The sequence below is a fragment of the Girardinichthys multiradiatus genome, chromosome 6, assembly GCF_021462225.1.
Source record: "Girardinichthys multiradiatus isolate DD_20200921_A chromosome 6, DD_fGirMul_XY1, whole genome shotgun sequence".
NCBI lineage: Eukaryota > Metazoa > Chordata > Actinopteri > Cyprinodontiformes > Goodeidae > Girardinichthys > Girardinichthys multiradiatus.
Genome location: NC_061799.1, coordinates 37,091,574 through 37,107,732, shown reverse-complemented (window position 1 = coordinate 37,107,732; position 16,159 = coordinate 37,091,574). Strand labels below are relative to the sequence as shown.

The following is a 16,159-nucleotide window of genomic DNA, read 5'->3' as shown; positions in this document are numbered from 1 at the left end:
AAATTGTTTCTGTGTTTTAAAGTAAAAATTAACTTTAGTAACTTTACAATAAATAAATGTTGCTGACATTCAACCTGTGACCAGTGTAATTACTGTTGCTATTTTGTTTTGAATAAAAGCAATTAGATCTTGATATAAATTTCTGTTTTCAAATTCACTAATAATACCATAACAGTGTGGTTCAGCTTTCCTTTCAGTTAAAGGAATGTTATGCCCAATATAGGGACCCTAATCCCTTTATGTGTTCTTGTCGGTACACTGCAGCTTTTGTGTTTAACCGACATATTAGATTTAATAGACAGTTACTTTATTTTAAACACATCATGTAAAGCAACAAGCACTGCTGTGGAATGGGCCATTTCTTTTTCAATGTTTGTCTGTTTTGATGTGCTACTCCTTACAATAGTACATGTGTATTGGGATCAAAAGTGAAAAAATACACAATGTCCTGCTGTGTCCTGTTGAGATACATTATTTTTGCCAGGACATTGCTTTTTTTTACTTTCATGTTTAAGATTACATTAGGAATAGAATTTTAATTCTGTATGAGTGCTAAGGAAGTCAGATAATTTTACCAGAAAGTAGTTCAGGCTGTCAGGCACACTTTGAGTTTCAACCATCCAGCATGCTGATGTGAGTAAATCTTCAACAAATTGTGTATGCTACTTTGTCAAATGTATAGTGAGGTGATGTTAGAGTGTTACCTTCCTATGCTGTCAAGTCTTGCTATGCCATTGAAACAAAAGGCAGATATGCAATAGTGTGACGATTATTATAATATTATAATGTCTGTTTTTTCCTAATCTTTTTTGTAGTTTGAAGGCTGCTCCAAGGCATTTTCACGTCTGGAGAACCTAAAGATCCACTTGAGGAGCCATACAGGAGAAAAACCATATATCTGCCAACACCCAGGTTGTGTAAAGGCCTTCAGCAACTCCAGTGACCGGGCCAAACACCAGCGCACCCACCTGGACACAGTCAGTTAACACATGCATTCGCCTGATAAACTGCTGTGCTACTTAACTAATCATAAAATGTGCTCTATAAATATCTATCTCAGCATAAAAAGGAAACAATTATATAAACTTGACCATGTGTAAATGATCGAAAGCTGTAGTTGACTCTAAATAAGGTCCAAAGGACTTCAAATATGCTTTAACACATAACTTTGTTTTATAGCTTTAAATATGTTATAAATATAAATTAAAATAGTTGGGAGTGCATATCCAGGACTCACATATAAAACCAGTGTAATTTAAAGAGCCATTGCTCCTCTTACTCCCCTTTCGCCAGATATACAGTCTCAGTTCAGTGGAACGGTTGAACTGGAGACAATCTGTGGATTTACTCCTAAAGCCTGCAGTTATTTTTACTCCTGCTGACAAGCAATGAGGATTTAGCTGTAATCGAGCGAATCAGATCTCTTATTACACGGATGAGATGTGGCACTCTGTTGTAATAACAACAGAAGCAGAAAGGCTGTCCCTCCCTTTTGTGGTTTCACACCGGCTAATGGCGGTTTCTCGGTTGCGTCACAAATCAAGAATCAGGCGCCATTTGGAGGCCCAGCAAAGGACTGTCTGTATGTAAGTAATTGCAGAATATAACATAAGAACCTCTGACATTTTTTTTATGTAAGTTTGATTAAACAGCTTGAATTGTGCTGCTGTAATTTTAGGATGAAGGGATTTTTATTACCTATAATTTAAGGGCACACAGAAATATAAAATAAACATAAGACTCCAACTCATAGGGCCTGAAGAATTTGGCTTATTGAGTATTAAAACTAGTGTTCCTTAGGTTTCTACAACATTTGGTGCTTAAAAAGCATTTCATGATGGAAATTATTCTCTATATTTCCACATCTTCAAGTAGAATAAGCTGACATGTGAACATGATCATTTTTGTTGATGTTGCTGTAAATTGTGGCTTTTTTTCCATCCACTCTCTTGTTTTGTTGGTGTTAATTAACTTAGCCAAACAAAGTAATTTTAAATTGGAAACCAAGCCCATTAGTGGGTTGGATAGGAAGGCGGCTTAACTCGTGTTCTAGGAATAAAATGATAAATATGGTAATAATTGCACTGCAATTGCTCTTCTCGTCAGCTGAGAAGTTCAGAAATCTCAGACGCAGAGAGGACGTTTTGTCATTCATTTGTTCAGCTCATTTGTCCATCATTTTTATTTCTGGATTCCCTACTTATGTTGTGTCTGTGCATATATGTTTAAAGGTAAACACAAGCATTAATTTAGCATATTGGATATTTAAGTTCTGCTATGGACTGGCAATCTGCCCAGGGTGTACCCTGCCTCTTGCCCCACGACCCTGCAAGAACAAGTGGGTATAGATTAGAAGGATGGATTTTTAAGTGTCTAAAAAGAGTTAGATGTGAATTATTACAATGTGTAAATAATAACGCAAAGCACAAAGAAGAGTGTAATGTCCAGCCAGAACTGTGGCAGGTTTGCTAAAAGCACCTGGTTTTGCTGCGAGTTGCTAAGGAACATTTAACCAAATATTAGTGGTGGTGTATTTAAATATTTGTGCCTGCATAAATAAACCTGACCCTACATGGATTAAAGAACATCCACAATAAATTCAAAGACCTGTTTGCTGTATAAGTATTTAACCATGAATAAAGCACAGTTTAAATACATCATTAAATCTGCTACTTTTTAATGAGCATGTTGTTAATTCTATGAGGGAGATGTATTGGTAATTTGTGAATGATTTAGACTGGATAACTGAGACATGAAGAACAAATTACAGGTAGAAATATATATAATGTTAAAGTACTTAGATACTCTAGAATGAAATGCATAATTTTTATGAGTTTAACAGGGGTCGGATGTAATAAGCATTGGCTTCTTCCTGCTCCTTTTCGAACTGAATATGAAGGTTTTATTTTTTGTTTTATTGTTCCTATTTTTATTTTTGTTACATGTTTTTCTGCTGACATTTGTTGTTTACATGTTCGAAATTAAGATTTCAACAACATTCGTGTGTTCATTCACCCATTCATTAACACGCTAATGTTATCATGATGAAATATTTGCAAGATTTTGTGCAGCCCCATCTGTCAGTAAATGTAACTTACTGTTGGCTTTAAAATTAAACAGAGTACAATATATAAATTATTTGAGTGGTTTGTCCACTTAAAGCATCTTAGAGTCAGTTTCTTTTTGTTTTTTTGTAATTCAAATTGATTGTTCTACACTGATTATATGGATTTCTGCTTTATTTGACTTCTTATAAACAAAAAAATGAAGCTTTAAAATAAAAATTTCTGCTAGGAATAAATTGTTTGCTGCTCCTTTGCAAATTTTATTTGTTTGTTTCTGAATCCTTCTTTTGTTTTCCTTCCTTTACGCTTTCAGATGAAAGGTAAATATGCTGCATTTTCAGCTCAAGAGAAAGACCTGCTCCTTGTTTCCTTTTTCTGTGCAGTCTGCACATAATTCTCTTTATTTATCCTAAACCTTTACATGTAAATAATCATTATTTAATTTGTAATGCAGTTAATAAACATATGTATTTGACATTATAATGAACTGACATGTTTTGCATGCGTTACGGTTCACAGGTTTTGAAACAAGTATAGGCAAGATGAAACATTTAGGAGCAACTACAAGATAAAGTAGCAAATAAAACAGTCCTATCTTGTAAAAGAAGCACCCCTTTTGTATTTTTCTGAGTTTTTTCTTGTTGTGTTTTTATTGACAGAAGCCGTATGCCTGTCAGATCCCTGGATGTACCAAACGTTACACAGACCCTAGCTCATTAAGGAAGCATGTCAAAGCTCATTCTGCCAAAGGCCTGCAGGAGAGGGAGATCAAGGTACTCACCATTACCCCCACTTTACTTCTCTGATCATCCACATGAGAAACACGCATCTTTACTAAAACCTCTATAGAGATGAATGGTGGTAGCAGGATTTTAAATGTTTAGAGGCATGTTTAAAGCACACAGATTATGACAGTAGTCATGTGGAATCAACTGGAAACCTATCTTAAACATAATAGCATAAACAGCAAACAAACAGTTTTCAAATGCTGACAAAATTATTTATTTGTTTTACACACACACTTTACAGATCTGACCTTTTTACTCATTTAACCGCTTCCACCAGATCTGAAGTTTTTACTGGGACTTCAACAGCTATGCTGTAATGATTAAAAATTTGAGGCTGAAATAAACCTTTTTATATCTCAGAAGATTACATATGTGAAATCTTGTAGGAGTAAGCAGCTCCGGCAAGTAAAAGATGTTTTAAGTGACTAATGTAGCTGGATGCTACGGGTCATTGTTCATTTGGAAGACTTATTTGTACCCAAGCTTTAACTTTATGGCTGATTTGTTGATGGTCTTTTCTTTATCATACCATCTATTTTGTGAGCTATACCACTTCGTCAACAAGATGCTGCCACCCCTGTACTTCAGAGCTGGGATGTACTTCTTAGACTTCAATTTTTGTTTCATCAGACCACAGGACTCAAGGGTTAAAAAGATTATTTCCTTTCAATAAGGGAAAAAACATTTTCAGGTCAAGAGGGTATACAGCAGGTCTGATTTCTTTCTGTGCCAAGGAGATGAAGATCAGCAACATGAAGGAAAAATAAATTTATTATTCAGTAGGATGAAATACAACAAAACTATTACACAAGTCAGAATAGTGGGGCTATTGTTCTGCGTTATCTGGGCCTTGTTTGTTTTCTATGGACCATGAGTGACAGTGCATTTGGTGTGTTGCAGATGCTTTACTGGTTTAAACAGAACAACATGGGCTTCAGTGTTATGACAAACCCAACACACCCTGCGCTGCAGTAAACCCTCTGGGCTAAATAAAACTTTGAAACGCAAACTTCATAAACATTCAATTTAAAAACTCCCTTCGGTTAGAATATTCTTAAAGCTTATGTGACCGAGCTATTGAAGCTTGCATCTTCATAAACAATGATTTGGGCAAATTTTTTCGCTGATTATACATGCTTAGCTCTTTGGCAGTCGCTGAGAGCCTCCTGTGTCAGTTAAATGTTTTAGAAGGTCCTCAGGGATGTTCTGTTAACTGAGGATAATAAAGTAAATTCTGCTGCTTTTATTTTATTTAAACATCTTGGAATAACTTGCCTGACAAGATTTCTGGATTTTGTTCCTCGTGAGGCTGAAGTACAACTTCAAATAAGAACCAGGCCTCATATCGGTGGAAAAATGAACAGTAGAACCCAAAAATAAATGTGCTTTCTATTGATCTACTGTATGTAATCAAAGTCAGTCCTTTTGAATTGAAGCGGCATGGGAACTGCACAGCCTAAACAAAATCAGAAGACAAGACTAAGATGCAGCTTTTACATACAGTGCCTTTTAAAAGTATTCACACCCCATAATCTTTTACACATTTTTCACACATAGGCCAGCGCAAACTCATTATTGTGGAAATGATACATGATTCTCAAACCTTTTTTACACATAAAAATCTAAAAAGTGTGCCGTGCATACGTATCCACCTCCCTTTACTCTAATGCTCCAAACTAAAATCCATTGCAACCACTCACACCCAGAAGTCCCTAGATAGGTTAATTTAATCTAGCTAGGTGTAGTTTAATCACAATATAACTCCAGCTGTTCTGTAAAGGTCTCAGAGGTTTGTTAGAAAACATCAGTGAACAGGACCAAGACCAAGAAGCCCAGCAGACAGGTCAGGGAGACGTTTGGTTAGGTTAGAAATTATTATCCCTACCTTTGAACGGCTGACAGAGCTCTATTTAAACCATCATCTGATCATGGAAAGAGGATGGCACAACTTCAAACCTACCAAGACATGGTCGTCCACCTAACAGGCTGGGCAAGGAGAGCAATAATCAGAGAAGCAGCCAAGAGGCACATGGTAACTGGAGGAGCTGCAGAGATCAACAGCTCAGGTGGGAGAATCTGTTGACAGGAGAGCTACTAGTAATGCACTCCATAAATCTGGCCATTATGGAAGTGGTTAGAAGCAAACTATTGTTGAAAGAAACCTATAAGAAGTACCATTTGTTGTTTGACACGAGCCATGTAAGAAATAAACAAACACATTGTAAAAGGTGCTCTGATTAGATGGGACCAAAACTGAATTATTTGTTTGGAGTAAAACTTACACTGCTTATCAACCGGAACACACCTTTCTCCCAATGAAACACGATGGTGGCAGCATTATGCTGTGTCTTTGTTCAGAAGGGACAAGGAAGCTGTTTAGAGTTGATTGGAAAATGGATGGATCTCAATACAGCACTATCCTGGAAAAAACCCTGATATAGGCTCCAAAAACTTGAGTGGAGACTGAGATGTATGTTCGCCTGCCAACAGGAGTCAGAGCTACAATGGAACAATTTAAATCAGGCGTCTCAAACTCTACACCCCGAGCGTCAGCCTTCTGTTTCTTTCAGATGCATCCTTGCTCCAATGCACCTGAGTCAAATGGCTAAATGATCTTCTTAGCATGTCATCGGTATCTACAGAGTCCTGTTAGTATCTAATTATTTGATTCAGATTCACCCCTGTGTTAAAATGGCCTAGTCAAAATCCAAACCTAAATCCAATTGGAAATCTGGAGTAAGATTTAGAAATAGACATTTATAAACACTTCTCATCCAAGCTGAGTACTCTTGAGCCATTTTTCAAAGATACATTTTAGTCTTTACATGTGTAAATCTGATGTGTAAAAGCCAAAAAGACTCGCTGCTGTCATAGCATCAAGATGTGCGCCTACAGAGTTTTGGCTCAGAGGGCTGAATATAAATACACATCACATTTTTTCTGAAATTTTTTTTTTTCAACATTCAGAAAAAATATTGAATAACATGTATAATCTTCTTTTCACTTCACGATTATTCATAGAGATGCTTATCAAATAAAATCCCAATAAAATACACTGATATTCATGGTTATAATGTGACAGAATGTGGGAAAGCACAGTCTGGCAAGGCACTGTAATTATTCTCATTCCTTCACATGCAACATAAAAGCACCACTCCATATTTAAGGACGAACATCTGTATTTTGTCTTACTTGCAGGCTCGTGTGCATACCGTGTTGGAATCAGACATTTTGAGCGATTGTTTGGCGAGGCAGCATCTCCACAGTTCAGCCTGTTCCCACCAGGAAAAGAGCTCACCTCTACCAGCCTTAGATGACTTCACAGGTATGAAACAGTAGCAAATGTCTGTGTTTACCCTCCAACAAAGAGATGTTGTAGCTACCCAAACACCTGGGCTGTTTAAACTGTCTCTTTCATTTTCTCCCATGGCCTCATTTGCTCCTTTTCCGCTCCCTCCCATCTCATTCCTTCTACGATAGCTCATCGTGCCGGTGTTTACCTTGTCCAATTACCGGGCACTGAATGCGAGCAATCTGGCCCCCCTCACTCCACCCGCTCTTTCAGCTTCTTCAACACCAGCATTTGAGCCAAGCTCTATTTTTTCCCTGCTTCAATGGCTGAACGCGGCTCAAGAAGCTGTCAGGAATACTGAAGCTGAGTTGGCATAGAGAACGAGAGTGTGTCCAGGAGAGCTGTCCATGTCTATTACTTCAGACTACTTGCAGTTTTACTCTGAGGACTTTGGAGGAAAAGCCTCAAACAGCACACAGCGAGCTATGTTTATTCAGGGTAAAATAAGCGTGTCAGTGTTTAATTCTGAAACTATCCCATGAGGACTCTCTCCTTATCAAAAATGGACAAACATTAGAGTAAGATTCCTTTATTCTGAATAAATTGTTTGTGTTTTTGCTGTCTTCATGGGGACAGATATAGTTATCATAAACTTTGCATGAACTCAAAGTGTTTAGGACCCAGCTTATGAGATACAGTCAGAGCTTTATATAAACATGAAAAAAATATGTTTTTGTATTAACAGTCGGCTGATAGAGGCTGAACAGGTGGCTCTGAAGCTTGAAGTCTGCTTCTTTCTTCAAAACTGTTAACCATTTCCAGGCATCTCCAGTAGGAAATTCAAACAAATTAAAAAAGAAATATTGGTGTTGCTATAAAAAGGCATACACATTCATTACTTCATTGTCTAATTTTTGCATTGTGCTTTATGTCAAGGCTTTACATCTGATTGCTTTTCTTTATTCTATGTGCTGTTTTTTAAAGAGCAAACAGTTATGCCCAAAATTATAATTCTTCACACCCTGACAGACTTAGGTGTAAAATTACTTTCATTCAAGACATTTGTCTATGGTAGGAAATAAGACAGGTTACTTCAAAATGTGTTTAAACAGTACAGTATCAATTTTGGAAAGAAACACTGTTTTTATTTACATTTTATTTAAAAAAAACTGCATGCCAAAAAATATTTATACCCTTCACAATAATAAATGATAAATAATTGGCTTTACAGTAACAAAATTGCTGATCAGGTGTTTGAGTGCTTCGATTGATATCTTTAACTTTCTCCACAGAATATCAAATTCAAGTTAAAACTCTGACTAGGCCAATCCAAAATGTTAATAGTGCTTCAATACAGAAGAAACCTGGGTGAAATCTGTCAGGAGTATGAATAACTTTGGGCTTATCTGTAAAGCATAATTTTTTTAGAGTTTTCTTGCCATTTCTATTCAGGCTTGTAGCTCACAAAAGTTGAGCTGATTTTTGAAATCCAGAAATATTCCAAAAAACATGAAGGAATAAAAAGTCAATATCATTAACGATGAACCGTTTCAGCATTGCTGAAAGCTAACAGAAATACTATTATTAGATAATGCAGTCAGTTAACAGTTAATATAACACTTGGATGCCTTCTGCTTACTTTTGTTCTTTCTGTTTGCTCTTACATTCATTCACTTGCAAGAAACAGTGTGATCTTCTACCGTAACGTTAAATTTGACAGGCAAATTACCTTCCAGGTTAAAGAGAAAGCTATTCCACCTACAACTCCTGATTTGTGTTTTTATTACATCTCGCATGGTTTACTGCAATTCTCTGTTTTGATAGTCTTGATAAATCTTCAAATCAGTGGCTACAAGCTGTACAAAATACTGCATACCGCCTTACAAAAACTAAGCACTATGTCCACATTACACCTGTGCTGGGCTCTCTGGACCGGCTCCCTGTTCATGTCAGGATCTATTTAATTAAGACTTTATTGCTCTTTTTTAAGTGTCTTAATGCTACTCTCTGGCTTTTAGTTCTGAGCTGAGCTATTTTAGCTTTTAATGTGCTAATTATCACACTTATTGTCTTAACTAATATCATTAAAACAGAAATACTGTTTCTATCTATTGCCGTTAGGTGAAATAGGTAAAATAAATACTACCCATATCAAATTAAAACTAATTTATTTATATAGCACATTTAAAAACAGCTGCTGCTGGCTAAAGTGCAGCACACAAAAACAACAAATAAAAACAATAACTTAAAAGTTAAAAACTATCCTTAGAGAATGCAGTAAGTGGTGAAAAGTGTGCATCATTGAAGGCTTGCGGAAATGCTGTTTCTACAGTAAATATTGTAGTTAGCAGTTATTTGTTTGGATTGTTGAAAGTTTACAGAAATACTGTTAGTAGATAATGCAGTAAACAGTTAATGGTATATTTAAAGTTAACAGAAATGCTTTTTATGTTGAAGCAGCATAGTGGGTAACTGTTAGCATTGTTGACAGCTAATAGAAATACGGACTTAGTTAAAGCACTTAGCAGTTAATTGTTAGCATTGTTGAAAGCTAACAGAAGTAAAGTTAATAGCCAATATAGTCAACTGTTTGCATTGTTGAAAGCTAATTGAAACACTTGCTTAGCTAAAGCACTAAGCAGTTATTTGTTAGCATTGTTGAAACCTAACAGAAATATTATTATTAGACATTGCAGTTAGTGGTTAGCCGTTAGCATCATTAAAGTGAACTGAAATAATGCTTTTGGCTATTGTAACAAAGTGGTTAACTGTTAAGATTGTTGAAAGCTAACAGAACAAGACTTAATAATCAATGCAGTTCATATTTAACCACAAGCATTGTTAAAAGCTAACAGTAATACTGTTTCTAGCTAAAGCAGTTAGAAGTTATTCGCTAGCATTGTTGACACCTAATGGAAATAGTTTTATTAAATAATGGATTAGGTCTTTACTACATCATTTAAAACGTACAGAAATACTTACACTGGAGTATATAAATTTGTTCCACAGCCAAAACCTTTATGCTCTTAAATTTTTATGTGATTTTTGTTTTTTCACCAACAGTTTTAGACCCCTGGTGTCTCACTACCAGCAGATGACGTTGAACCCAAACCTTAGGAACCAATGTTCTTTACGTTTAATTTAAGTACATCCCCTAAAATATCAAAATAGCTGTGGCTCTGTTTCAGGTGTCTACTCAAACAGAAACTCATCCCACAGCAGTGGAAATCAAGATCTGTTGCCACCATCTGGAGATAGCTGCTCCCGTTACCCAGGCCTGGAGGGCAACTTTGATGCTAACAGTCCAGTATCTTCACTGACAAGCCTGGGCAGCATGAGAGATGGGTGAGTGTAACATCAGAACTGATTTTATTGTTTGTTGATTTTGTTTAAACCTCTTGCATGACATGGTAAATGTCACAGTATTTTAACATTTCCTTACTGTTATCTTAGATTTTTCTCAGGAGAACAGAGCACTTTAATGACATTTAATTATGTACCCAGAGGAAATCCTAAATCTTCACTTCATTCAAATCCAAAAAATATATCGAGAAAACATGTTTTACCTCTTAACCCTTGTGGTTTCTAGCAAAGTCTGAAGTTGCCGGGATTTCTTTTGTAAACCTGATACAGCTAAGCTGAGTTGGAGTTTCTCTTGGCATTTCATATTCAGAGCTATTTTATGCTGAAGATAAAATAGCTCCTCTGTGTTTGCACTTAAATTTATAATTCTAATAGATAATTAATTATCACTTATGAGCTGCCCCACCTTGTTTTAGTTTGTCACATTTGTCTTTTTGTGCAGTTTGTTTGCGTGGATGTGAAAACATTAAATGGACTAGGGTGCAGACCAAAACAGCCGTACTGAGTCTGTTTGGAGGAGGTAGTCTCGGTACAGTTCCAAACGAAAGCTAGAGCGGTTTTTTTTATGGTGTGAATGTGATTCGGCCTCAGTCTGACACAGCTACCAGTGTTATGATTTCGGGTTGTTTGGTTTCTGTTTTTTCTTTTCATATATGCTTCTCACAGTTTTTGAATCATGTTTCTGTTTGTTTTCCTGGTCATGCTTTAGTTTTTGTATTAATGCTTTGCTAAGTTGTGCTCTTGGATTGGGCTTCTGGTTATACTTTGGTTTCATGTTTTTCTAGTTAGATTTCTATTTGTTTGTATCCTTGAAGTTCTGTTTTTCCCCTGTCACGTTGTGTTCTGTCTGTTAATTATCTTTGTTTGGTTCACCTGCTCCAAGCTAATCTGTCTTCTTATTTCATCTGGTCACGCTCCATAAATACACACCTGTTCAGTTATTCATCGCGGAATCATTTTCAAATCATGTTCATGCCTTGCTTTCAGATCATGCTCATGTTTTGTTTGGATCATGCCATGCCTGTCTTGCCTGCCCGTTTGTTGTTTTGTTCCTGCCTCTTCCTGTGAGTGAGTTTTTGTTAATTAAATCTTTTTTCACCTACCGTCATGCTGCCTGCTCGTCTGCATTCTGGGGTCCTACGTTGCTCAAGTCCTAACAACCAGGTAAATGCTGCAAAGTGTACAATGTAAGCTAGAGCCAAACACCTCCCCACAGCAGGGTATGTGGGATGCAGTAGAGTACACCAACTGATAAACAAAGGCCTTGCTTTTTTTCGTAAAGCATAAAGCCCAATGTGACTTTCAAGATATTTTCTCGAAAACATTGAGCATCCTTCTTAGATAATTTAAGCAGAAATAGCACCCAGAAACACATTAAATTCTCAGTGTTTTCTAGTAGCTTAGAACACTGCATCTGCTTCCTGTATTTACATTTGATTCTCCTGTCCTGGACAAATTTGTCCAATAAACAGTTGTCACATAGTTTATAGTGACATGTTATGGTTTGCTTGAGTTTTCTCTGTGTGAAAAGGAACTGAAACAGTTACAAGTAAGCCAACTTAACAACTGATTTAGACCAGTGTAAATGAACTATAGGTGTGAAAAGCCCCTAAAAGGATACACCTGAATACCTTCAAAGGTTCAGTTCCTGGAGATGATGGCCTCAAATCCGGGGTTCTTCAAACTTTGCATGTAAACTTACCGTTATTGGTAATATGGGATTGATAATGGCAGTTTTTTTAAGAAACAGGATATTTTTAAAAGTCTAAGTAGAATAAAATCCTGACATTTTTTTGTTACCTTATTTGCAGTTTTTAGATGAGTTCAGGTGGTGTTTTGGACGTTTGTTGATAAATGTGTTTTGAGGAAACATAATAAATAAATTATAAATAAAAACTATTTATTCTGACACTACTTGCAAAAGTAGTAACTTCTACAGTGAACCAGAACTTAACTACATATGTCTACAACAAGTGGTTCAACTTTACTAAAGCTCAACATCCTCATCATTCATAAAAAGAAATGTACACATTTAAAAAATATATATTTTCCACTTAAGTAGTACCCCCATTTTCACTGAGTACTTTTGTGTATAGCCTGAAAATATTTATTCATTATTTGGGCACTTTAAAAAGGTAGCATATCCAAGAACCTGAAGGCCCGCGTCTTTAAAAGCAACAAATTAGTGACTTCATGAAATCCTACGTCATTTACCATCCTCAAGGGGCTTTTTTTTTGTTGTATACAGACTATGTGGAACGTTTTTATATTTTTTCCCCCCACCAATTAGAGAAAGGAAACAAAAATGTGCATTTCTTGGGCTGAATAATAATATTACAACTTTGCAGAGCTGAATCCAAAATAAATCAGAAAGGAAGCTGGGTATAGTTAGTGTTAATGGCTTTATAGGTAATGACATGCTGAATGACACCAAGTTTGGGACATCAGATTGTTGTTTAGTTGTATATGTGCATCAATCATTGTGAGACTCTCATTTAATATAATCTTCCTCAAAATACCACAGGATTATGATAACACAGAGGTAACAGAAAATGTATATTATTTTTTTAAGGCAGAAAAACAAAATTATTCTTGCTGTTGTTTATACAACATTGAATGTTAAGGTTATGTTATAACTTTGTTATTTTGATTTAATACATAGACTTTTAATATTCTTATTGAGCTGAATAAACCTAAATGAATATGCCCCAAAATGTCACCTCAGAGTTGTTTTGTTTAAAGCCCGGGTCAAAATGTGCTTTTTAATTAGCCAGAATGCCTAATGGCAGTTTAAAAGACAGCACAAGACTTCCTAAAAAAGGAAACCGCCTCTTGTTTAATATAAAGTTCCAAAAATTGAAACAGCATGTTTGGAACAGTATAGAAACCAATGGTATTTGAGACAAATTTTTAAGTGTAAACATGTTAGAAATACAGAGGCCATGGCAGACTTTAATATGCCTTAAAAACAACATATTTCCCTCCAAAGTTACACAGCCAGAAATTCATTGAAGCTGAGCTCAGTCTGTCTTGTAATACGTCTTTACAGATTATGAATGTCAATTAATCCTACCAGTGCCCATAGTACTCAAAAACCTGCCAAAACCAACACCAGACAAGCCTTTGCTTTTTCTCTAAATAACTTAGCGACACATTAAACACGTGAACGTAAATCATCTTTGCTTCAGAGCCCAGCCAGCATCACGCACTGACCTCATAGCAAGGCGACTGTTTTCTCTGGCTGGAGTGAGCCACTTCGACCCCCTTTAATACTTGCAGGATTCAGCGGCTGCATTGAGCCGTGTCCATCAGAGAGTATTTGTGATGTGCAGTGTTTGTATGTTTTGCTGTGGAGGGGAAAAAGAGTGGGATGGAGGCAGTGAAAAGGATGACCCTCACACAGAAACACTGGTATACAACTCGAAGGAAAGAGAAGTTTTCTTTGCAGAAACTCAAAGTGACACAAGAGTAAGTTTGACACATGTATATTTTTCTATTTACTCAACTACAACACAAATTAAGCTTTCTTAGGCTTCTTATTGGTAATGCTTGTTTAACATTAAATATCCATCATTTTTGACGTGTTTGTGAGCGTCTGTTGCACCACTTTCAGGGCGAGCAAACTACAAACTGGAACCTTTTAAATACGGATCGTCCTAGGATAAACTAAAACCCAAAGGGGTAAGTTAGCCTTCCTTGGATAATCTCGATGCCCTGCAATGAAACAAAAAAATTTTAATCATAGAAAACCAACATTTTGTGAATAAATCTTGATGCCACTCAAAGAAAATTCATTTTTTCAATTGAATTCAGTTTTATTCACATAGCGCCAATTCACAACATATGTCGTCTCAAGGCACTTCACAAAGGGTTTGGAATGGTGCGGGGTTGTTGGGTAGGTTAGATTAAACTACTGAGTGTTAGAGTTTGGCCATTTTAGAATGGGCTATTTGAAGGGGTACTAAGTAAAATAATAAACTGATAACGTTTGTCCATGTAGAGCCCACTGGTCGCCATTGTTATACTAAAACCCACAAGTATTGGGGGTACCTCTCTCTGTGAGACTGATTATAACCATTGGAAAAGAGAAGGGGTCATACAGGTAGCAGAAATGGAGGGTGTGTTTGCACCTCAACCATAACTGAGCCGGTTTAGGCTAAACCTGACTCCCCCTTACTCCATCCAACAGGGAGGGAGGAAGGCAGAGGTAAAAATAATTGGAGAGTGTTGTTTCCTGTTGCATTGTGTGAAAGGTTTAAAATGGACTAAATGAATTCAGTCAAATCATACAGATTTCATGTCAGGTACATACATTCCAATTAATCCTAACTATAGAACAGTGCAGTCAGATTCAGTTATTTATTCAAATTGGTTAAAGTTTTTCTATCTAAGGAAACCCAGCAGATTGCATCCAGTCAGTGACTTGCAGCATTCCCTCCTCCCAGATGAGCATGTAGAGACAGTGGACGGTCACTGGCGTTGACTTTGCAGCAATCCCTCATACTGAGCATGCATGTAGCGACAGTGGAGAGGAAAAACTCCCTTTTAACAGGAAGAAACCTCCAGCAGAACCAGGCTCAGTGTGAGCGGCCATCTGCCACGACCGACTGGGGGCTTGAGAGAACAAAGCAGAGACACAAAGAGAACAAAGAAGCACTGATCCAGGAGTACTTTCTATGGGAAGGAAAAGTCAATGTTAATGGATGTAGCTCCTTTAGTGGTTTCATCTAGGAAGAAAAAACAGATTAACTCTGAGCCAGTTTTCTAGTTGAGAGTATGAGAGAGAGCACATACAGTTAGTCACAGTAAAAGCTCAGTCAGTAGCTATGTCTAGGAGAAAAATAGGGTTTAACACTGAAAGACAGGGCTATGTGGATCATCGGTAGAAGGTGAGCATTAAGGTGTTGGCACCAGAAGCTGGGACAATGCCACCCTCCTGAAAGGTGTCACAGGTAGATTCAGAGTCAGGCCAGGCGTAGCTTCTAGGAAGTGAAAAGAGAGAGAACATAAAGTTAAAAGCTGAAATAACAGCAAATAATGCAAAGAAAAGGCCAAAATAAAACACTGTAGACATCTAAGTCTTTTAGACTATACTTGTATTAGGACACAAATGTTACAAGTTAAAACTATAGACAAGGAGTTTAGGTTCTCTTGATTTGATTTCTGGTCCCATTACTGCTGTATTGCTATGTTGTTTTCAGCGTATTATGTCTAACCAGTCAAGATAGGAAGTACAGGAAGCGTAACATATCTTTCATGGCAGAACTCTTACATTACGAAAGAAACTCAACCAAACAAAAATAGGTTTTTATTACCCTTGCTGGCTTTATAAAAGTGTAGCGGCTTGCTTTCAGAGGTTTAGGGAAAGAAAGAAGTAGCAGAACCTTGACACAATGAAAAAGATAATTTTAAGAAGTAAAAACAGTAGGGTGAAGGCAGTCGGTCACATCATGGAATACCTTCGCTCAGCTGAGATCAGGTCGCAGAAGTAACAGATCTATACAGAGAAGTACAACAGGACATCCCTCTACCCAGTGACACTTCAGTTACCATGGATAGAAGAGCTCAAGACATTCTCAGGCCAGAAGGTTGAAAAAGTATTTGCCCTCCTGCAGATTTGTTTTATTTTTCATTTTTTAAACACACTTAAA

General features: G+C 36.8%; 1 protein-coding gene across 1 annotated transcript in view; it reads left to right on the top strand.

The window, feature by feature from the left end:
* LOC124870293 (zinc finger protein GLIS1) overlaps window positions 1-16,159 on the top strand; it is a 62,316-nt gene that overhangs the window by 38,964 nt on the left and 7,193 nt on the right. Inside the window, exons 3-6 of the mRNA XM_047368887.1 lie at window positions 816-977; window positions 3,725-3,838; window positions 7,052-7,178; window positions 10,334-10,490. Coding sequence (XP_047224843.1) covers window positions 816-977; window positions 3,725-3,838; window positions 7,052-7,178; window positions 10,334-10,490 — 560 coding nt within the window. The remainder of the gene's footprint in view (window positions 1-815; window positions 978-3,724; window positions 3,839-7,051; window positions 7,179-10,333; window positions 10,491-16,159) is intronic.